The following is a 24,845-nucleotide window of genomic DNA, read 5'->3' on the forward strand; positions in this document are numbered from 1 at the left end:
CGAATCATTACGACTACTTACGATATATATTTTTAAAGCGTGTATATAATATAATATTATACATATCTAATATATTATTATAAACATTGTACAATCATTAATAGTTATGGTATATTATATTTTATTTCAGACGCAAATACTGTGTACCTACATAACATAATATGAATTTACTTTTAAATACTTATATTAGTTTTATTAAGCTAACATTAAATTCTGACAAATGTTGTGTTGAGATAGAGATCGTTTTTAGTTATGCGTTTTATATGTTTCGTGATTTCCATTTTCATTAACCTTATGGTGTACACATTCACTGCAGGATTAATAAGTCGATTTTCGTTAATATTTTTACCTGTTAGGTTCTTATATTATTATAGACTCAAATACATAAAATAAAATATGGTCATATACTTAGTGGCGTGGTGAACGGTAATTTCAGAGGCAATTGCCTCTAAGATTTTTCTTAAATAGAGGGGTGGGTGGTAGCCGGTGGGTCCTCAAATAAATGTAATATGATAATATAATCAATAGGTATTTAATAACGATCTGAAATATAATTAGTTATATTATATTAATACATTATTATGCATTAATACTTGGGATATTTGTAACTTGCCTCTGGACAATTTTTAATTCACTAAACCACTGCATATACTCATATTATGTGTTTGACTCAAATCATACCGGCGCAGGTGCTATTTATAACGATTTCTGAGGAATACAATAAATTTGGCCTCGAGATGAAGCTAGGTATTTTTTAATATTTCTATATTTATTTAAATTTTTTTTGTAAACTATAATTAACCTTTTATTATAATAATTGTGAACCAAAAAATCAACAATTTTTAGCATGTCCGTTGAAACCTTGTACATCGATAACTTAAGATAAAAACAAATTTCAACTTATCAAAAGTCAGCATGTAGAATGTATGTAGGTATGCGTTAGACGTTGTCTCGCATATATCGATATGAGGGTATAGTTTGTATTTACTAAATAAAATTAAACATTTAATTTAAATGCTTGTATCCATTATCGAGAGAGTCCATAATTTATAGTTGATTGCCAATGTTCATAATACTTTCGTCACTTTTTAGGCAAACGCCATGTACTGAAATCACATTACCATGGATGGTCGTTATAATATTATAGCAAAACCGACGTAGACATTTTCTTAACACAAATCATAGTGGTAGGTAGACGATTTGATAAAAAATGAATCGAAATATCTCATCTCCTTTTAAACGAGAAGAAAAAAATTGACAGTGAAAATGATAAAATATACGATTTTCCTACACGGGTTTCTACAAAATAATACACTCATATCTGATAAATACGATAAATATTACATAATCTCTAAAATGTGCTTTTATATGGGTAATATATTTTTTTTTCTACGAACTCGCCATGTTTTACAAATCGCGCACATTTTTCACCACTGAAAGCTGCATATATTCGGTTAATTTATTATATTATATTATGTAAAGGGATACAAATCTGGACTTGGTTGGTGACAGATTTTTATTAAATTTAATAAAGATAAACATCACAACATTAGTTTACGTTTCTAGTAGTGCAATTTTTGCTGACAGTATTTCGAAGACGAATTAGATCTTAAGAAGAAAATATCATAATATTTTATAAAACGTACTAAATCAATATATATTATCAAGAAAAATCAAAATAACTATAAAGGACGACGTTTACCACATTAAATTTCATAATAAGTTAGCATTTAACACACAAAAATCAATCCGTGACTCACAATATCATGAAATTGAATTATTTAATTTTGGTCATATTATATTGTATTTATTAACCAACCTATTTTTGATACCTACTATAAATTCCAAAATATTATGATTATTATCAATTTATTTTTTAGGATCGTAATATTTATACTTAAGTATAAGTACATTGGTAAGCATAAATGCATAATATTATGTTATTTATTTGATATCATTATTCTCCTTCCTACAAAATGAATTGTTAAGGTTTCAGTTTCGTTATCTTTTTTACCCTTTCACTTACGTTCACTTTTTTCAGTCGTTCAGTTTTGTACCGTCTTCCGTTATCGAATAACGTATATTACAATATATTTTAATCAAATGAACGAGCACTACATACTTCTTAACAATGTGTGAATATTTTATTAGTCATGGCTAGAGTTTTGCATTCAATTTAAATTATAAAATTCTATTAATCGTTGGAATTTTGTTTAATAATTGATTGATATGTTTAAGTATTTTGCAGTTTTATATTAATATAACAATGATAACATAAATCATAAATAATTTACCATGGTATACCCAACATGCACTTACAATAAACACAATTATATGTTATGTTGAAAACATAAACATAATATTCAAGTTTCGATTTATAGGTATTACGACACTTTTTACGAGATCTGACCTTCAGGAGTGTAGAAACTATCATAACTACCCAAACGAATACCTATTTTTTAAGACCAAACTACTGATCACAGATAACTGGACAATTTTAATTAAAATTATTAAAAGTTAAAATGAATCTAACAGTACTTGCACAATAATTAAACCATTGAACTATTCATTGCAAGGTTGTAAGTTTTGTATTTATTGTATATAATAAGGTTATATATTATAATATATAATATATAAATAGGTAATATTAAGATAGCTATTGACTTATTGTGGGTACTAAAATAAATCTTATGGTGAAAAATTGTGTACTACTATGAGTATTATATGTGTGGTTTAATATTGAGATTTATTATTCATTTTGAAGGTTGGGTTGTACATACAAATTTTAAATAATCCATAATCATCGGAAACTGATAAGAAAAAACTAAAATTCGTATTTTAATTTATTATTATATTTTATGATAAAACAAAATCCCGTATAAAAGTTATGTAGGATTTTACTATTGTTGTTGAATGTTTGTATCGTTACGAATTGACCTTGACACGAATAAGTAGTCAGTCAGCTTCCGGTGATGGGTATAATAAAATTTAGCAATAGATTGTCAACTGAAAAGTTGGATTTATTACGTCTTTTATCAACATTTTGACGGTTTAAATTCTCATTAAATCCATTGGAATGTTTCAAACGCGTCATGTTTGACTGTGTGCATAATGGGCTTATTATTTTGCATCGCTATAGTTTGCCAAAAAATAACATAATAGAATATTATTATGTATGCGAATGAAAGTCGTAGATGACTGAATAGTTTAACATCGGTAGTTGATAGAATATTAATACTATATTATTATATAAATAAAACATCAGATTATTTTTTTAAACAAATATTATGACTCTAGGTATATTAGTAGGTACCTACCTATAATATTATTATGATAATGAAACGGTACATGAAAAAAAATTGGCGAAAACAATATAGTGCCGTAGAACTACTAGTGTAGGCAACTTTATATGACCACGTGTACTATTAATTATCTAGTCACGAGGTGTATTTTTTATTTATTTTTTTTTCGTTTCCGGACCTCCTATAACAATCGCTCGGTAACACACTAACGTCGGAGGTTTAAATTGAAAACAATACTTTTCTTATAGTATACGTCTTTTAATTGCGGCGAGTATGTAATACGTACCTAGGAAACGCGCGACGCATTATTATCAATTATTATTACTATTATTATCTATTAGTATTATTAATATTATTATTGTTAATCGACGTGTTCAGCACACGATAAAAAAAACACGGTATTTATAAAAAACGATCAGGTCTCACGGCCGACACCCCGAAACCAGCTTTCCCGATGGCCGGCGCGCGTGCAGGCGACTGCATCAGTGGCGGTGGGAGCGCTCGTCGTCCGTGGCGTAACAAACCGGTATTCGCGGTGGTTGTCCCCCTTTGCTGGCCACCGCCACTGGCCATAATATACTCGCGCGGCCGCCGCTGCCACCGTCGATTTCTTCTTCGGTTGCGTAACCACGGTTAGGTTATAGCCACTGTATGGTCGTAACATTGCGTGTGAAACGGAAAGAAAGAAGAAAAAATCCATTTCACGTAAAAAAATAATAATATTAATCCACCGTACGGCTGCTGTGCGGATGCCAATAACAACGGTTGGAAAATAACAGTGGGAATGACACGGGATACATTATTATGATAATATAGTTTTGTATGTTATTATAGGTATTTACAACATATTCTAATGATGTCGCCGCGAAAGCCCCGAGCCAGTGGCTGTCATACGACGACAAACGTAAAAAAAAATAATACGCTGTACACGATAAGACTGCCAGAGACGACTGCATGAGGGCGACGGCTGAGTCACTAAACAGTTCTTCAAATCAGAAAATCAATTCAAAATGTTCCCCTGCACCTACGATTATAATGTTGAACAGGGTCAAATTTGAGGAACCGTCGGCCCATTCTCCGGCAATCGGACAGCCGCTGACGTCGCGTAGACTTGAACGATCGGCGACGACACGCAAAAACCACTGCTGTCGCAAAGGCGCCTTTGCGACTCGTTGTTGAATAACGGTACCTATACCTAACGACTAGACCTATCGATATTTCCCTAATCAACCTAACACACGAAGTACACTAGTAGGGACTGTTTTCCGCGGTGTCGAGGACGGAGGACGTGTTTTTGTGTACTCACGTGAGACTCGCGCTCCAACTGAACATCTTCCGTATCTTATCCTTGTCGTCCATGTCGTCGTCGTCGTTTTCGTCGTATACGTGTGGCGAACCTTAGCGACTCGCGTGTCGACCACGAATTATCTTATACAATAATATTATGCAGGAGATAAAAGAGAAAAAACGAAAATACCGAAAGAAAATTTAAAAAAAAACAGCAGAAAAACTAAATTATTACGATAACGTTTAGACTTCGCGTGCGGACGTGTTTCCGACGTTATAATATTATAATTATTGTGTTATTGTTTTTCTTACGTTTCGACGCGAACGCACACTGCATTCACGCTCACACTGCACGAGTCACCGACGCGACGTTAGTGAAACGATTGTGCAGACTTGGCCACCGCCACCTCCACCGCCACCACCACCGCCGTCGTCGTCCACAGGTTGCAGCGGGTTGGAGCCGGAAGAATAATATTATAATTCACATTATAGCAATAAGAGGCGCTACGAGTTTGGCGAACGCGTATTATTCGCACGCGTAATAATATCCACCGGCGTGTGTGTGTGTGTAAGATGTTGTATATTTTGTGTGAGTGTGTGTCGTATATTTTGTCTTTGTGTGTGTGTGTGCCGGGTCTCGAGCGAGCTCGTTTTCACTCTTCGTGGTGGGACCGTCCTCCGAACATCGGGTATGTGCGCGCGCGCTCGCCCAGGAAGGTCGATCGGGTGTACCGGTTCACGTGCGACATTCCTACGACGACATTCGACGATGGTCCTACATAATAGTAATAGTATAATAACTAATAATAATAATGGTAGTAATAATAATAATAATGTAACGCGCGTTCGCTTTTTTTTTTTATTTTCATTCTTTCTCTTTTATATTTTATCACAAACGACTTATCATCGAAGTAGTCGTAACATCCGATATCCGAGCTATGTACGCGTTAGAATGTTTCGTATACTGTATATACTTTATAATACACATACGCCATACACGTCATATTATATACCTACCTATCTAATATTGTTATAATTATATATAGGTCCGTATTTACGCGGTCTCCGGCGACTGTTACAGATCGGGTTGGTAATAATATTACAAATATAAACACGTTTGAAATAACAACTACGGTACCTACTACCTACCAATATACTTAATAATATTATTATTACATATCAAGAACAACAAAATGATTACAAGTTAAAAATAAAACATCAATAAGGATCAAAATACGTGGAGGTTCTGCAGGCAACTGCAGGGGTAAGCAAATATATTCTACACACTTTTTAGGCTGGATTTATAGTGGTGATCTATGTTGGCGCTGCAGTGATACAAATTGCGCAGGTAATTTGCGTGATTTTGCAATATTGTTATAATATGTAAAGAATATTTTATCGTAGAACAGATAAATTCATCACCTTGCAAATATAATACTATTAGCCTTGCATATTATTAAAACATTAATAGTTTGATATATTATTATTATATAACTATTAAGACCTATTTTAGAGTAGTTGTTTTACCTACATTTACTTGCGTAACTCCGTGTCGATATTGTAATGATGCAGTTGACGAAATAATGCTTATTGCAGAAAAAATCGCGGACCTTCCACTGACCAAAATTCGTACCCACATACGCAGATACGACAATATAAGACGCCTCCTTCAACGCCTTAGGTTTTCAATGGAAATAATCAAATCACGTTATTATTCGTATAGATCAATAATCTTAAGCGCTATAGCTATGGTACTGCAAGTTGCAACTGCACGAATAATATTTATAGATGAAATTGTTTTCGATTACGATCAAAATGAAGTAGGTAGGTTGGTAGGTATAAAAAAAAAAGTTCGGATAGGATATCATGATCAAGTGCGGTAAGTGGCATGTCTATATAGTTTAGCTCACCTCGACACAGGACGGTGGTATATTATTTATTAACAATTTGATCTTGACGAAATACTATAATATTTGTGTCAGTCAAAAAACAGACTCTCAGCGGAACTCTTAAAAAACCGTTATAACAGTTACTGGTAAAAATCATTAATGATTAATAGGTTTAAACGTCATGTAGATTGTAGGTATTGCATAAACCTATGGAGATATGTTGTATGTAAAGTTTCCTTATTATAACCAATCTTAAAAATGTGCATCCAAAGTGATAATTTTATCAAAAAATATCACTGACATACAATAAAAAAAAAAAAATCAACATGATATTGAAACCTCAAATCTCTAAAGAAATATCGTTGACAACCAAATTTTAAATGTCATGAATGTTATATATCCGATAACATCATACGGATAACCTTGTATCACTTAACTCAGATCTTAAAACGTAATTATTTAATTCAATCTACCTATATTATATTATTATTCATCAAATGTCTCTATTAACGTATCCAAAAGTCACAAATTGTGTATTAAACGCAATAGAAAAACTTTGATATAAAATTCTATGCGTGGGTAGGTACCACACGATTGGGATATATTTAAGTAATTGAAAAATGTCTATTATAGTATTACATAAGGATAACCTAGAAATAATCAATACAATTATTAAAACTATTTTATAGAATACTCCATCATCATTACTCAGTATTCACTAGAGGCGCGTAACCGTTTTCCTCAAAAGTGACCCTCGCCATCAAAGGTGATATATTCTGATTTCCACCAGAAAAAATGCTTATATTATTATTTTATATATTTGTTGAGAATTCCCGAACCAACATCCATCGAAAATTGTAATGATTACGATACACGCAGCTCACCTCACTTCATATAATCTCTATATCATATCAAGATCACTAATTCAGCGTCCAAGAAAGATAAATTATATAAAAAGTACAAAATTGTAAACATATTGTTAATTACAAGTCTTAATTATTAAAAGAAGACTTTTTTTCGTAACACCTGCATCGCATAATGATATTTTTATATGTATACAGTGTATAGGCACTCATGGATAAATGTAAAATTATTATAGATTAGCATAATATTATGATCACGGTTACACGTTATCAGTTTAATATTTTCAGTCTTCAGACATTATCACGGACTAAGATAGAAGTCCGTGGACATTATACAATAAACGCAATCAATACAGTTGTTAATTAATTCGAAAATCCATACGTAAACTGAAGCTTTTGTCAGCATCTGCGGTTAGGTTTTCTAGGTTTCCGGCCGCGATGAAATAATAATAATATGATATATAAAAAATTCTCAAAAAATATCTAAAACAATAAAAAAAAACTGTGGAAATCGGAATATGACCTTTGGTGGAAAACGGACATGGTAAAAACACGCAAGGGTCGCACTTTGGCAAAAAATTTAAAGGTCGTAAACCGTTAGAGAATTAAACGCTTTTAATATCTACATTTAAAATATCTTGGAATTTGATTGCATTTTGCACATAGGAAATAAATCATGATCTTATTTAAAATTATATATACATCTACAATATGTACAAAATATATAGATAATTATTTAAGTTGCACCTATCTGTAATATTTTTAATATTATCATATTAAAATAAAGCATCATTACAGTGTCAGTAATAACACGCAGTCACAGTGCAACATATTAGTCAACTGCTATTCAAAATCAACCGGATTTCATCGTAAAATCGTTTGAGGTAAATAAAAAAAAAGAATGTTAAATTAATTATGATGAGTATTGCATTAGAATTTAATAAATTCACATGTAATCATCAAACCTTTTATTTCTGTGGCTGTGTAAACGTGACGAATCATATAAGAATAATATTATTGTGACCGGGGCATTGTGACTTTTGATGGACAATAATATATTTTATAACACGAAAGACATTATTGTGTTTTTTTTTTAAACTAAGAGTACAGTTTTGAATAATTTCTGAGTGTTTCGAGATTTTTGCACAAGAATATTGGATATCAAAGCAAATTTGAGATTAAGACTATTTGAAATATGCAATATGCCTGCGATATACCACTTACTTTGATATTGTTGAATTAAATGAGTGACGCGTACGTACTATGCGAATTAAAAACTGCCGTGCACGCACTATATTGAATTTACATTGGGGAAAAACAGAACAAACGAAAAACTCGTGTTACTCCACCGTATTGTCTCAAATATTTTGCGAATAAACAATACATTTTAACACGAATAAAATCGCACGATGAATTCACTACTATAACTTTATTATGGTTAAACGATTATTATTATTATTATTGTTATATTTTGCCGGTAAGAATTTTTTTAGTGGATCGCAATGTGTTAACATGACTAATTTGATTCGTATTAATTTGTCCGTGTATAATATCTAGCGAACGCGAGTTAACTCTTATCGCAATAATAATAATAATATTATAATTATTATTATTATTTAAGTGTTATATTTTCAGTGTAGCAACAGTGGGCTACACTGCAGCAGTGTATTATAGTTGTGATTTAACAAATTATATTGCTCTAAGATAAACTCCCGCGGGTTACGATTGACCTATTGGTTGGAACTATATTTACATATATGCGTACAATTTAATAATTCAGTAATTCGCTTACGCTCAAAGAAATAACTTATCATATAAGTATATAACATGTATAATAGTGTACACGCCATAGTTTGACAAATCGTAATAATAATTATTAATGACCGCTGCTTGCGTGACAACTAAACGGCGGTCGCAAATATTAATACTATTTGCACGCGAGAAATATATTGCGGGTCAGTATAGGTACCTTCCTACGTTTTTTATTTTTATTTCAACTCTTCCGATTTAGGTACCGAATTTCACGTCAAGGACTGCAGTTCTGGATTTTAAACGTCAAATAATTTTTCTGACGAGTCGTCCGTTATCAGTTACGCGACAATGATTATTACATAGTACCTATCTATCTATATATGCACGTGTGGATCGTAAACTACCGCTAGAGCTATTAAAGTCGAGAAAGTCTGATATTCTGCAGCTCGCAGCGGTCAGTGTAGTTGCGGTGATTGTGTATGTTATGATAATATGTTTTAGTGGTCTGAGGTAACTTCCGTAACGTCTCCTAAAATTTATTGTCGATAAAAAAAAAAATGGCAAAAAAAAATTTGTAAATGTAACTTTTTGTTATTATATAAAATATGTAATAATAATGGGTTCAAATATTATCATTTCAGCGGTTACCATTAACGCACACAATATGATAATAAAAACTAAATTCATGGTTGCATTTTCTTGACAATTGTTTAACGCGTAATCACTATTTATTGTATTCTCAAACCACTGTGCCAATTAAAGGTTGTTCACTAATTAAAGATTTAAGGTTATATGTGTATTATATTATTTTATTACATATTTCGTTTTAACGTTTATTTCATTCATTCAATTTTTAATTTTACAACAAGCACCTTTGTCCTATTATGTGTTTTTTACGTTTCTATTATCTCATTCTATGCGTTACTCGAGAATAGGTAAAATAATATTTTGCAGTCAATGTTAAATAATCTCGTTTCAAGTTGGTTTTAGAAAAATCAAACGATGACATATAGTTTTATATTTAACGATGATAAAAAATGACGTAGTGCTGTTGTATATTAAAAAAAAACTACACCATCCACAGGTATGTCATTCAATTATTATATAGACAAGTAAAATAACTGAAAGATTTTTTACTCGGCTTTTAGTCTATACATACTATTATGCACGTTATAATGTACAATATGCGTATTGAAATAAAAAATTTAAAAAAATGTTTTCAATACCTACTGCAGATGTTTATACATACGTTATGAATACTGCCTCGAGGATATTACAAAAATTGCTCGTGGACTAAAATATTAGTGGTTGAATAAGCCTTGATTATTACGACTCGACTTTTTCTTCTATTGTACCCATACAGATATAATATGGGCCAATAATATTATCATTAATTAACCGCTAAAGTACCTACCTGCGTGCGTTTATGAAAGTTTTTTCTTAAAAATTAAAATAGGTTAATTGCGCATTTACTCTTTTTTTCAGACTAATAACTCAACCATTGATTAGCGCCGGTAGTGTATACATATTACTTCACTTGGTGTCTGTGGATAGTGCGTTAAATGTGTTTTGTTAAACTTTTGTATAAAATTATCATTTTCCGACAAACGACAATTTTGTACAGACAGACGCGCGAAAGTCGATGCCCCTGCCTACCTACTTACTTCATAATAAAATACAATGCCACTTGATAGGTATACAAGCAAATAATTATCACCTATAAATGGTTTGTTTAGATCATAATATTAATACAATAAACGTATAATATCTATTCATTGAATTTCATTTCCGCCAAATTTAATTGTTATAATAATATTAATAAAATATCATCAAAAAACGTTATCTTTTGAAAAGTGACAAGATGCCAGATGCGTAAACTTTTCTTGGTTGCCTTTCCAGAAGCTTCAGTAGTAATCCTTGCATGTTCACCAGCTGTTTGATTATTCTCCGCAGGTCATAAATCACGTCCTCCTTATGAGCATCCGTTTTCGACTGACAAAAGTATTTACTGTAAATCATAATGATTTCCTAACCACAATTATTTAATGTAGCCCTCTCCTAACCATTTTATCGCCGAATCTTCTTTCATTAGACCCTTATTCCAGTCCTGCAGTTTATAATTAATTTAGTTTTTATTTCATGGCGGTTTATTCAAATAATTACACCACTACTAAAATTTCGAGGTGCTTACAATTAAATTATTTTAATCAAACAATCATCTCATGAACAAAATATGAGCAATATAATAATTTAATTCATATAACATTTAATATGTAATATATACATAACATATTATTCAACTCTATTTTATATAAAAATAATATTTTTAATTTAAGATACCTACAGCTTATACCAACTTATAGTTTTAAAAATTATTTTTTTAAGTAGCTTAATTGAAAAGTCAAACACAACAAAATACAATTTAAATAATAAAACATTATATTCCGTAATATTGGGTTTTTTTCAGATTTTATTTCTATTGAGATTTGGGACTACGGTACTACATATTTTGACATAATTTAAAGGAGATGAGCTAACGAGTTCGACCAGATTAACCTGCCTCAGGCTAATCAAAGAAATATAATAAAGGTTCTGTTGTCGTTCGTGACGATTCTAAAATGAAGAACAATTTGAGCTAAATTATTATGCTCAACGTAGACGGAGAATATTTAATATATATAATCTAACCTAACCACACTAATTATGTAAGTTTACCAGGACTTTAAGACATTCTGAAAAAAAAGAAAAAACTTAAACTTTCAATTAAAGTTTTGAATGAAAACCAAGTATTAAAACAGAAACTGCTATAAAATTGAGAATAAACCACATGGTTAACTAAAAATTATTTATATATATATTTTTAGACTTTAGTGTTGATAACCACTAAATATGCATAAAATCAGAAATCGATTTATAAAAAAAAAAAATTGGCTGTAATTGATCTTTTGTTTTATTCATATTGTCTTAAACTGATATTTTTTATAACAATATGTCAATATGTATTACCTATGTATATGAGTTTTGTATCTATTTTCTAAATATAAAATATGTAGAAAGGAGTTTTTTGACATTGAAGTCGGTCACCATCATTATTCGCTGCAGTATACATTAAATTATGGTTTTAAATGCTTATCTTTTAATATAAGCCAAACTTCCACACTTTAAACAGCTTTGTTAGTTACATTTTAATATCTATATTCAATATTAAATTTAACACAGCACGGTTTTACATTTTAAACGATCATACGATCTGCTGCACAAATAGATACTGTAGTTTTGATTGAAAATGGAGTAATGCCGAGGCCAGTGAAATGAACCCAATGTAAATATTATAATTGGTGGAAGCAAATAAAAAGTAATTTAATGACTGAAGTGCAGGCATACCTACACTACAAATTTGAAATAACAATATTAAACATAAAATAATCAATTCAAATTCAATATAAATTGAAAACCAAATAGTAAACTTGATTGTTTTAATTGCTTACTAAAATTGAAAAAAACTCCTCGTTTGAGTAGTAATTATTATTTTTTGAAAAGGAGAAAATGGCAAAAAAGTTGTTGTGTAACAAGGGGCATGTATCTATATGTATATTGTATAATATTATGTATATAGCATGTTTTCTCAATTTTTGAACAAGGTAATTCGAACTGAAAAGTTAGAAAACATTATGAAGAATATGAGTAACCATTAAAAATATTTTTTTTGATATTTTTTTAGAGAATATTGAGATACTCACGTCTCACCTAGTTGAATACATTTTTTCTTAGCTTAATGCAATGAGATCGATATATAAAAAAAAAATTACGAAAATGGCTCGTACTTACTCGAGTTTATTGTAATATTATACTAATATTACTTACGAGAAATCAAGGTTTGTTTATATTATTAGTTATTACATAACGGCAGTGAAAATATTGCTAGTAAAATAATATTATGATTTCGCTGAATTGAACAAAAAAACTAATAACTAAATATGGTGCGGATTATATTTCATGACGTTTTTACTGTTTTACTATGTTTTGATTTTAGTACAATACCTACAATATAATATATTATAATTTATATTAATTATTAGATGCCTGGATGGTGCAGTTAAAATATAAAGTTAAAATATATGATCAATCGAATTATTTCAGAGTACAGGTTTTTGATAAAACATTTTCTTTTTTTTTAATAAAACCCGTTTATTATTCGTAATTATTTATTGAATTTTCTCGGTTTGTTAGACTCGTTATAATATTATGAATAAAATATAAAAAACGAAATTGAATAATGTAAAATGTATCGATTTGTGGTAATCTGATAATAATATATGCCCGAGCAAATATATAAATACTAAATTATGTACCTGACTCAATACGAGTTGGTAATATTGTATTTATTTATATTTCACAACTGTAAAATAAAAATAAAAACCGGAGAAAACCACTGTGCAGTGTAGTAGGTAGTTTCAAGTGTACCTAACCATTGAGTAGGTCACTGTTTTCCGTCCCTGAATTGTTTTTCCCTGATTATTTTGAAAAGTGTACCATAGAACTGATTGAAGTGTTTTTATCGTCCCAAAAAGTGACTACAGACTGAAAAAAATTCTTTTAAAAGGTACACGTCATCTTTGTAAGACGTTCCGCTCAGAATTTAAAAACGTAGGTACCTAAATGTAACTATTTACAATAATAAGATGTATTATTATGATTATAGGATAAGAAAATATAATAAATATGTATAGAAATAATTAACATTCAAACGAATTTTAAAAAATTGAAAAAAAATATTTTATTATAACATATGATAATTTATCGAAAACTGTTATCAATGTTTTAATATAATAATAATAATAATATGTATAAAGTATAAACCAATAAGAATAAAGCGAATAATATGCGTATAAATGAAAGTATACGCGGAAGGGGCAGATATGATGGTGAAAGTATGTTCGACAAATTTATTTTCTGCAAGATATGTTTACATGCAACATTAGTAATAAAATAAAATAGCGTCTCTTTTATATTTTTAAAATATCCATATTTTTTATGTTTAGCGAATAAGCAGTAAAAATATTTGCATCTAGAATAATTAATCTTAGTTCTTACATTCGAGAGAATATTATTTAATATAAAATATATTTATGTAAACACTCTTATCATGGAATATCAATTACAAGTCTATGCGGCTTTGAATATTTTTCTGATGAATGCAATACAGCTGGGTATACTCTATTTGTTAACTTGTATCATAATAATGAAGGTACCTATTATACTTAAGACAACATATTACAATTGACTATTGAGTAAAAAAAATGTTATAGCCAGTCTAACACATTACATGCATGTCGTTTAATCGACACGGAGTTAATTTTCACTGAAGAATTTATATTTAAATTTAACATTCACGAAAAAAACGATACCGACCCCCCCCCCCCCCCCACACACACACACACACACACAAACTCATCAAATTATATCATTCGGTTGAAGATACTGCAATTATTTTATAATATTTATTCGCATGTCGTAGGTATTTATATTATTCAACATCTGAAGGTTTTTATATAGGTATCTATTATAAAATATATTGTAGCCGCTACAGTACTACACAATACGTTTATTTATCTTAATAAGGTGAGTTTAAGTTTCATAATCCATAGTATGTTATTATAGTTTATAATATTATTATACTAACTACTAAGTAAGTCTAATAAATATTTATGAATATAATTAGTAATTTTATTATTTCATTATAAATAAAAACTATTCGTTTATTAATATTCAGTTTCTTTTATCCTTTTCATCAACGATAAACTAAATTTTTCTATGATTACCTACCATTACTTTTGTTTTTAATTTTTGTAATGTATGTTTTTGTTATGACCTTCGTATATTTAATAAAATGAAACATATCAGTTTAGATGTTGTTTTATTATGTGTTTTTGTAGATGAATGTAAAATGGTTACTGACAATTTTTTAAATAAAATATTAAATTTATTATTACATATTTACATGACTAAAAAGGTATCTGGTTAATAATAATAAACTTAATTTGAATAAATATAATACATATTGAAAAAGTATACGAATATAAAGATAAAGAATTTTAAATCATTTTAATTTGGAAAAATAAAAGATAAGTACCTACCTAGGTATTTCATCGCCGGATAGTGTACCTAAATGATTTTTAACAGTGTCAATTTAACGTTTAAAATTTTCTGGAAACAAATAAATATGAATTTATATCTTCTCCGATGAGTATAGGTAGTTTTTAATAATGTGATACTGTGATAACCATGTCATTGTCAAGCATAATGTTTAAATGGTTGAAATAAGTAATAATATTTTACGAACAAAATAATTCATTTTGGTTGATTTTTGGGTGGATTAGTGGAACCTCTAAATCTAAATTCAGCTATGGTTATACCATAATAATTAAATGAAAATAAAAGAAGAATAATATTTACGAGTATTTACTTACTGTTTCGGAAAATATTAAAAACATAATATTACTACAAGTATTGCTATATATAGAGTACACAACTTTAAGTTACTTGTTAAATCTCACAGTTCCAGTTCATTAATTATAATGGTTTATTTATCATTTTATAAAGATACACCTATTTAACTTTCAATTCGATAGTGATTAAATAATCGCATTTCGTAAACTGAGAGGTATTTTTTGATATCATAAATTGACTATCTATAATGTAGAGAATTTATTATTTTAATTTAATTTTTTTCTATTTTTACCATAACATTAATTATAGTTTTATTGTACGTAATATTACAGCCTGCTACTTATGGTTTATGTCGTTTTTGTCATTTAAACATTTCTTAGATATTCGTTTTGATATAGGTAATATATATTATTTATCATATTATTTTATTCGAGTCATTGACTTATTGTAAAAGTCAATTTTTAAATCAATTAGCCTTGTACACATATTGAATACAGTATAGGTTTATTAGTTATTTGAATGATATACCTAACACAAATACGGTCGCGTCACGAAAACTCGATTTTTTTTTTTCATTTCCCTCGAGGTGATATTAAGTTAAATTCGAGTTAGGTTCCTCAAATAATAAGGACATCTTGAAGCGATTTTTTATATTCCTTCAACATCAAGTTAATTTGACTCGACTGTATATCATATAATAGTTAATACTATAACAGATACATAGGCAGATAGTAGACAAGGGTGAATATTTCTCCAATATTTTACTGTTATTACGACCAACGTAAACGTCATGACGTGTATGCAACCAATTCGACATACTGTGCCATTTGAATGAAAATTCAAAGAATTCGTGTCCCGAAGACGTTCTTTTGATTTGGACTTATTACCTGGTTTGATCAGTAACATAACAAAGTCCCAGATTTCAACTCAAGTTTTATTTATTTATTTATTTCGTATGGCATGAATGTCAAATACATAATACACTAATACACAAATTCTAACTGCAACAAATATAGAATAATAAACTAAAACAAAACAAAATTAAAAATTAAAAACAGAACGTTAAGTTTCAATTAATTCTGTTCTACTCAAGTAAAATAGATTTTAATATATTATTTTTATTATTTTCGGTTGATGAAATATGTTTATCGTCGACTCGCCAATCGATGTAGTAAAGTAATACGTACCAATACGCGTAATGCAATACAGTTTACACATAATTATAAATGGTAAGATAAAGACGTAAAGTAGGTAATGGTTAGGTCAAGTTGGAATTTGTTGTCCCGGATCTTATAAAATTTTATCCGACCACTCTACATAGTAGACACTCGCCGATGTATATGAAGAAACAAATTATGACGCAGTAAAGTATAATTGTATAAATAACAACTGCAACATAGGTGGTTAAACACTTCGATTAATATACTATAAATTATAGAGTATCGAAACCCGATTAGTTTTTAAAGAAAAGTTTGACTGATTTATTATTATCTTGGAATTCCTTAAGCTTTTATTGGTTTAAGTATACTTTTTTCAAACTTCTGAAAATACATTTTGTTGTCACGACAGGGAATATAAACGCATAAGATCGCATAAGTCAAAGATAATTAAATTATTAATGATTATTGAATAGTGTTGTGTTAAAAGTATTGAATATTATTTTTTTACCAATGAGCAATGATTATTAAAGCGGAATAGATAATGAGGCATACACGAATGCCGTTTACGATTACGTATAATATGTGAATTTCTCAGTTCGTATAAGTCAGTATAGGTATGCACCTGCACAAATATTAATGCTGTGTAATAAAAAAAGACAAAAAATAATATAATAATTTACCGTCAATATCTGGTCAAGTATAGTATATTATTTTTTTATGTTGTTACGTAATAAAGTAAATTATTATAATAATTTAAACAGCTTCCATTGTGTACAACAAACGATTAACATTATAACATAAAAATATTAATAGGATTAAAAATGTGTATTTAGAATTTTTTATAACAATCGTGGAAAGAATCGTGGAACATAAAGTGATTCTCGGAACAGATAATTAGGTATGTCTTGTATAAATTGTTTATTAAAATTTTAAGTAGGTAAGTACATATCCGATAAAACGCTTTTATCAGTTATATTTTATGTTTCGTCTAATATAATTGGAACACGTCATGAAAATAGGAAACAAAATATTTATTTATTAACTGATTCATAAAAATACCTTGCTATAATACAACACGGTAAAACCTAGAAGTGAAAAATTTAGTAAATTCTAGAAATTTAACTGATATTAAATATTTCGTTTAACCATGTATGATAGAGCCTACAGCCTACATGATACCACTCGTAAACTTAACTCAATCTTTGTTTTAGTAATGTTTTTTTTTTTTACTTGAGTTTTCTTGACTTCTTGTCACCAGAACTCAATGTCAATACCTACATGCAATTATAATTTAAATATTAAAATATAAAGTATATAGCTATACTATATTATTATAGTTTACAAATGTTTGTGTACAATATTGGTATGGGTTTTAAAAAAAAAAAAAAAAAACATGATTATATTATTAATTATTTTATTTTTTAGTAAAAATGCATAGGTATAATAATAGTTCAGAAGGTTTTTAATGTATAGTCATTAATAAACACATTTATAATAATATTATACTACATTCCATTGAATTAAATTTAATTAAATTACAATCAAGCACGGACGATTTACCGATGTGTCATATACCTACTCATATTACTTTTAACAAATGGAATTCATTGTGTAGACTAAGTCGATGTTGACGATATCTGAGAAATGTTCCCACAGGGTGCGTCTTTATCAGCGTCGATTAAAAAGATATTTTCGTGCATCGTTTATAGTATCATAATATAATATTGTGCTCGTACGTACATATCATTATGCATTAATTATGCACAATAATATATTATACTGAGATACAAAGACATTCATAGTAATGATATAAGATGTTACAGAGGGCTTATTATTATGTCAATAAAAAACACACTTCAGCAAATATCTGGATTATATTTTAAATTGTAAGATTACAATTGCACCTATTCAATCGATACACGATCCATAGTCGACTTATCGATTGCTCCGTCGTAATATGTTTTGGAAACGTTCTTGCTTCACTCAAGCTTAGAATTTAAGTAAGATCCGGGCTTTTTTTATCAGAATAGAGTATCGGAGGGTATAGAAAACTTTGATAGAATATAATATTAAACAATAATTATTTTATTATCTGTTCAAAATGCTGATTTTAGTCGACATATTGATTTCGGAAATAATATATTAATATTTATACTATAAAATAGAAGTCGTGAATATCGTTGGTCTTAGTCCAAATAATTTTCATTGAAGAATTCAGATTCAGATTTAAGTTTAAGAAATTGAATTGAATCCTGTGCCTATGACACTATTATATTTACATAATTTATAATATTTATCATAAAATAATCATCTATGCATCAATTTCTGTCAATCAAACAAACTATATTATTATATTCATCGAATATTGTGGTTATTTATTGTTCATGGATTGAATTAATTTTATTCATAATGAAAGCCAAATCAAAAAAAAAAAAAAAACCATTAAATTTAAGACCCAATCAAATGAGTCTTTGATGCAAACTGAATATGACATATCATGACGTGTCCGTGAAACTTTCTATTGCAAATTTTGCACCTACCTATCTATTATTATTTTCGATCTAATCAACCAATTATTTCTTTATAACAAATGTGATGATTTACGTTTTCAATCATGAAAATATGTTTTATCATTTCAAACCGTATGTCAAGCATCTTATCTAAATGTAATATTATTATGCAGTTTTGTGGATAAAATTTGGCTTCTTTATAAGCACACGTTTTTGTTGTTGTTTTGTTGTTGTAAACTTCTAAATACATATCTCGTATGTACACATTAAAATGAAAGGGTTTAATCCGATATATTCTCTGAACAAACTATAAAGTGAAAGATCTTATTAAACCGATTCATTATAGTAGTATTGGTTGACATCTTGAAAAATATGTGTGGTAAGTATAGTCTAAATGGCTGCGTATTAGTTCCAAAAGAAATTTCTAATACGATATTAATAATCACAATGGGTGTAATTTGTGTTATACTACGTACCTAGTATAAAAATTGCACAACGTAACATTAATATTCTCTTAACGTTATTATCACTGCGCAGTTGAGATTTCCGGGATGTAATAATAATAATAATAGTAATATATTATAATAATATGGGGTATGCCGACAATAATGTTGACGCATTTTCATCATTATTGTGTCATCTAAAGTTATTCGCTAATTTTTAATTTCCAAACGATATAGTTATGTATAGGTATTCATTAATTTTAACTTATAAATATAATTTGGATAAAAAAACGTAGATATTCAAAAATAATTGTTCCCAGTTAAATGTTTTTTTTTTTCCCGTAGATTGGTTTAATGATGATATTTCCCTCCGCTCCTCTCTATCCATAGCTATCCTTTCCCCAAATTTGACATAATCTGACATAATCTGACATAATCTGTCTCATACAAAATTATCTAGGTCTAATAAGAAGCATTTAAAATTATGAAATTTCATTATGTGTTCCAAGTTAAAATAATACAAGTCGTAAATACGTTTCAAATAATGTAGTTATTATTTTAAATAGTGTTTAAATCGACATGTCACATGAAACTATCAAATATAAGCGTAAAACACTGGGTAATAGGTATCACAAATGATCAATTAATTTGTGTTTGTATTTCGATTACTTTAATTTAATTTATTCATTGTATTATAAACATCTAAGTGTTTACCAATGTTATTTCAACACCATAAAATATTAACAGTTTTAATCATTATTAAATATAAATATTATATTGTGCTATAAATTGACATTGATTTATCATCAATTTTAAACATCATGATCAGCATATTTCATATAATAATTATTCAAAATGATTAATTTAATAGTTTTTGATTCGCCTACGATTAGACTGTACCTTAATTATACATACATCAAATAAAAAAACTTAGGATGCTATAAAGTAACATACTATATGTATTGTATTGTATTACGAATTTTTTTAAACGAATTCCATCGTCAAATAATTACTATAGTTACCACTTTTACAAACAAATAAACACGTTTCTACAAAATAATCAATTGTTTAAAAAATATAATTTAATATATAGATAGGTGCCTAAGGTATTTAGTACTTCTTTTGAAGGCTTTACTATTGCTCACTGTGGCATGGTACCTATATTATATAGATAATATCTCACTGTATTTGTCAACATCAATAACTTTGTTTTTTTGTTGTTCAAAATATTTGTTATTTGGAAAAACATATTAAGTAGGTAAGTATAGGTACCGTGAGAGCCACAATTATCATAATTTTACCAGTAGTTTTCGATTTATCTGTACTAAAACTTAAAATTGTATTTTTATTGTTTCATAAAAATCATGCTTACAGGCAATTATAGATAGTTTTCATAAAAAATATGAATTTTCATTATTTATTCAAATGTAAATATAAGTTTTAAAGATTTTTAAGGGCACTAATAAAGGAGTATTTATTATTAAATCAATGTTTTTTTAAACATTTTTTATACCTTTATACCATACAAATTGTCACGGCCGGGTATTAACTAGTTAAAAAGTTGAAGTTAAGTATAAAAGTTTAATCACTTTTAATTAAGTTACAAGCTAATTAATTTTTAAAAATAGCTTCTAAGCTACCTAACGAGTTAAAATTGTTTCCATGATATGCAGAATGCAGTTACTGTAATCGGTTAATTAATATTGTACAATATAGTCATTAAGTTAATTTTTTTCCTAATTATATAAATCGTATTAATTTTGTTTCGTACAAATGAATATTTTTACTAAAATTAATTGAAAATACTCAATAAGCGTAGACTTTTGAAGTGTTTTATAATACATTTTATTGGAATTTTAATAGGGATAAAAATAAATTAACACTTACAAAATAACTATTTCTGACGTTTAAAGATAACGATGGTGCTGTGATATCAAAAGAAATGTACCTAAATATATAAGAACTTCTGTTAGTACTTAGCTAGTAGGGTCTATCATCGGATTGTCCCCGTTTCTGTTAATATTACTCTTGAATTATGTACTATTTTTGTTATATATTTTTATTCTTATGTACCTATTTACTTTTATTGAAATTACTGATTGTGCTTAAGCGTGAATTTTAAATATTCAGTTAAAAAAAAAATTTAAGCCATTAAATTAAGGTACCTCCTTTTTTTTCTTTTTTAGCAATAACTTTTACAATTTAAATAGAAATAAAACATTATTTTAAACGTCCGCACTCCTCACGACTGATTTGAACGTATTTAAAAATACATAATTTCGTATAATTGTCGTCTAATTTTTTAGTTAGTGTCAATTAGTCTGCAATGAAACTTTCCCTTTGCACCATATATTAGATGTGGTGGATAGTATCTACAGCAGTACTGACAAGCAGTGTATTGGTTTTAGAATTTGTAAGTATTTATCATAACGTCTGAACTGGGTCAATTAAATTATCAAACTTTATTAATTAAGGCAACAAAGAATTGGTGGATATGAGTTGGTACGCCGCTCTACACTCGCCGCAATGAAGTTCGGTTTGATATGACTTATGAGATAATATAGTTAAAAGTCCTCTCCTTTTCATTTAATTTGTCAAATAAAATCATGTAAGTGACGCATAACTAATGCAAAACGTCTTTTCCTTGCTTATGGCATAAAAGTATATATGAGCATTGAAACTCCGAATAGCTGACAACTACTTCAAGCCAAACTGTATTTATTCGTTATTTGGGTGCAAGAAAACACCCAAGTTGGGTCTTCAACTTAATGTTAACAAATGCCGTGTTATGACGTAAACTGCACGTTACCATCTCTCGTAATTACTCGTTCAACGAAATTACTTTATATTTCAAATTTAAATATATCTAGACATCCAGTATCAACTTAACTTTCACATTAAACTTCGACAACCACATAAACATCACGGTTATTAATTCTCTCAAAGTTCTTGGATTCGTCGCTCGTATATTAACACGATTTGCGCTAGTTCACTCAACACTGGATTACGGCGCAGTGTTAGTTTGGCTGCTAAGGACCAATTATTTAAGAATTGAGAGGAAAAGAAATCGATTTTTTTTTCATTCAGCCTATGTTTTCAAAATTGTGCACAATCGCCATGATTACTACCCCATACGACGCGCGTTGAATATTTCCTCCCTACTTTCTCCACGTTCGTTTTCGTCATGAAGTGGACATCAAATTCCTTACACCTCCTCTCGATGGCTTACCTGATCTATTTGCCAGCACCATAACTTCTTTGCGCCTTCGTTTATCTCCAGTCGTCATACTCTTTTCCTTATTCCTTCTCCTTCCACTCCCTATGGTCATAAACTCATAACCATGCAATTCATCGTCATATACTTCGAACGCTCAATAATGCATGTATAACTTAGTGTTGGTTTTCCTTGCGTTTCAATCACTGTTGTAAATATCACTATCAATCATTTTTATTACGTTATGTTAAATGTTTTATGTTTGATTATAATATGTTACTCGTAATTGCCTTGAGGCCTTAACATATTTAAACGAATAAATATAAATAAACTAATAAAAGTCTGTATATAGTTGTATTATAAAATGGTCCTAAAAAATATTTTGACTTTTGACTACCGTTCAATATTTGACGCAATAAGCAATGCCCGAACGCACAAAAAAATAACAAAATAATTAGTAATAAATTAAATTATTGTAAATAAAATACAAATTTTACCTGGAACTCTGAAGTCCTGATAGTCGACCAAAAAATAAACCTTCAAGTGGAAACTATCTAAACTTTTCCAAAACACTCATTGCATGGACTGCGATATCTCGACTATTTAATAACCATTTTAATGTTATCTGTGATGGCCGTTCTCATGTCCCCGCTCTACTAGTTTTACTTGATACTTAATAATAATAAAAAAATTGTCTCATCAGCAGGGAGACTGGTGCAGCAACACACGTATATTTTGTATCGTTACATCACGATAAACGCATAGCCTACAGTTGCATGACTCATTAGTCGTTATACATTAAGTCTAAATCGTCCGGAATCCCTAAATATATGGTCACGATAATATTAATTAAAATTTGATGATTAAAAATTAATTTAATTTAAAGCCATTAAAATATTATTGTAATGTTCACAATGATTAATAGTGTTATTGGATATTTTTAACTATAATCTTTTCACTCGATATAAAAATAATATTATGTAATCCACACTCAGGTATCTACACTACCTAGTTAAACGCATTCTACCTATAATGTACAAAAAACTGTTTGTATTAAGTACGTATTCTGTTGATTTTAAACATTTTGAAATTACACAATATTGTATCGATTAAATCACACGTATTTTTGATAGTTTATTATTATACTAATACATAATATTATTATACTATCGTTTATATTTTCAAGAAGCAAATATTTCAAATAGAAAGTTAATCTCATTACGAGTGCAATGTAATTATTTCTAGTTGATGACGGATATAAACAATAAATACACATTCGACATTTCATAATCAATCGCAATCGTGTAAATTCTATTTATGCTTTCGTATGATCATACGAGATGAACTACGATCACAGTTTATAACAGTTTTTGCCTATAAAGTTATAAAACATATGGATGTGAATTTATAAAACATTGCATGGTACCTAACGATTAACTTAAAACAGTAGGTTCCTAATCATAGTTGTAGAGATAAAAATCCGATTCAAATCAAAGGCGTTATAAATATTATTGTAATTACTAATTGCGTTCTACGTATTAATAATATTATGTTATTGGTATAAACAATTTATTTAGATTTTGTTGTTTCATAATCATGTTCATTTTGTACAAAATGTATAAAAACAATGCACCATAAAACTGCACTGATGGTAGACAAGTGCCATATAACAATAATCTACCTTTGTATTTGCTCTTGATTTTTATTTTTATATACCTAATTATATAAATTGGATTTAATCAATTTGATACATATCTGTGTCGTTAATAGTTAGTATGCTTATTATTGTATTATTTTTATTTTGGTATGCATTGAATGTGTATATTTTAAATAATTATTGATATAAATGTATATATATTATGATGTTCCAAAAATAATTATATTACCTAGGTACCTCGTACATATCTAAATTCATTATTGTCTATTTTTATCCTCTAGGAGGGCTTGTAACTTCGTTTTCAACTTATATATAATA

General features: G+C 28.8%; 1 protein-coding gene across 2 annotated transcripts in view; it reads right to left on the bottom strand.

Moving 5' to 3' along the window:
- Window positions 1–23,465, bottom strand: part of LOC100165247 (ABC transporter G family member 20) — a 67,831-nt gene extending 44,366 nt beyond the window's left edge. The window contains exon 1 of one of the 2 annotated variants that reach the window (XM_029488404.1): window positions 23,368–23,465. Coding sequence is in view for 1 of the 2 variants with exons in the window: in XM_001951709.5 (XP_001951744.1) it covers window positions 4,609–4,661 (53 nt within the window). In the remaining variant the exon portion in view is untranslated. Of the gene's footprint in view, window positions 1–4,608; window positions 4,982–23,367 lie in introns of those variants that run through there. The other variant, XM_001951709.5, reaches the window with a different exon arrangement.
- Between the last annotated feature and the right edge of the window lie 1,380 nt (window positions 23,466–24,845).

This window comes from Acyrthosiphon pisum, chromosome A1, assembly GCF_005508785.2.
Source record: "Acyrthosiphon pisum isolate AL4f chromosome A1, pea_aphid_22Mar2018_4r6ur, whole genome shotgun sequence".
Classification (NCBI taxonomy): domain Eukaryota; kingdom Metazoa; phylum Arthropoda; class Insecta; order Hemiptera; family Aphididae; genus Acyrthosiphon; species Acyrthosiphon pisum.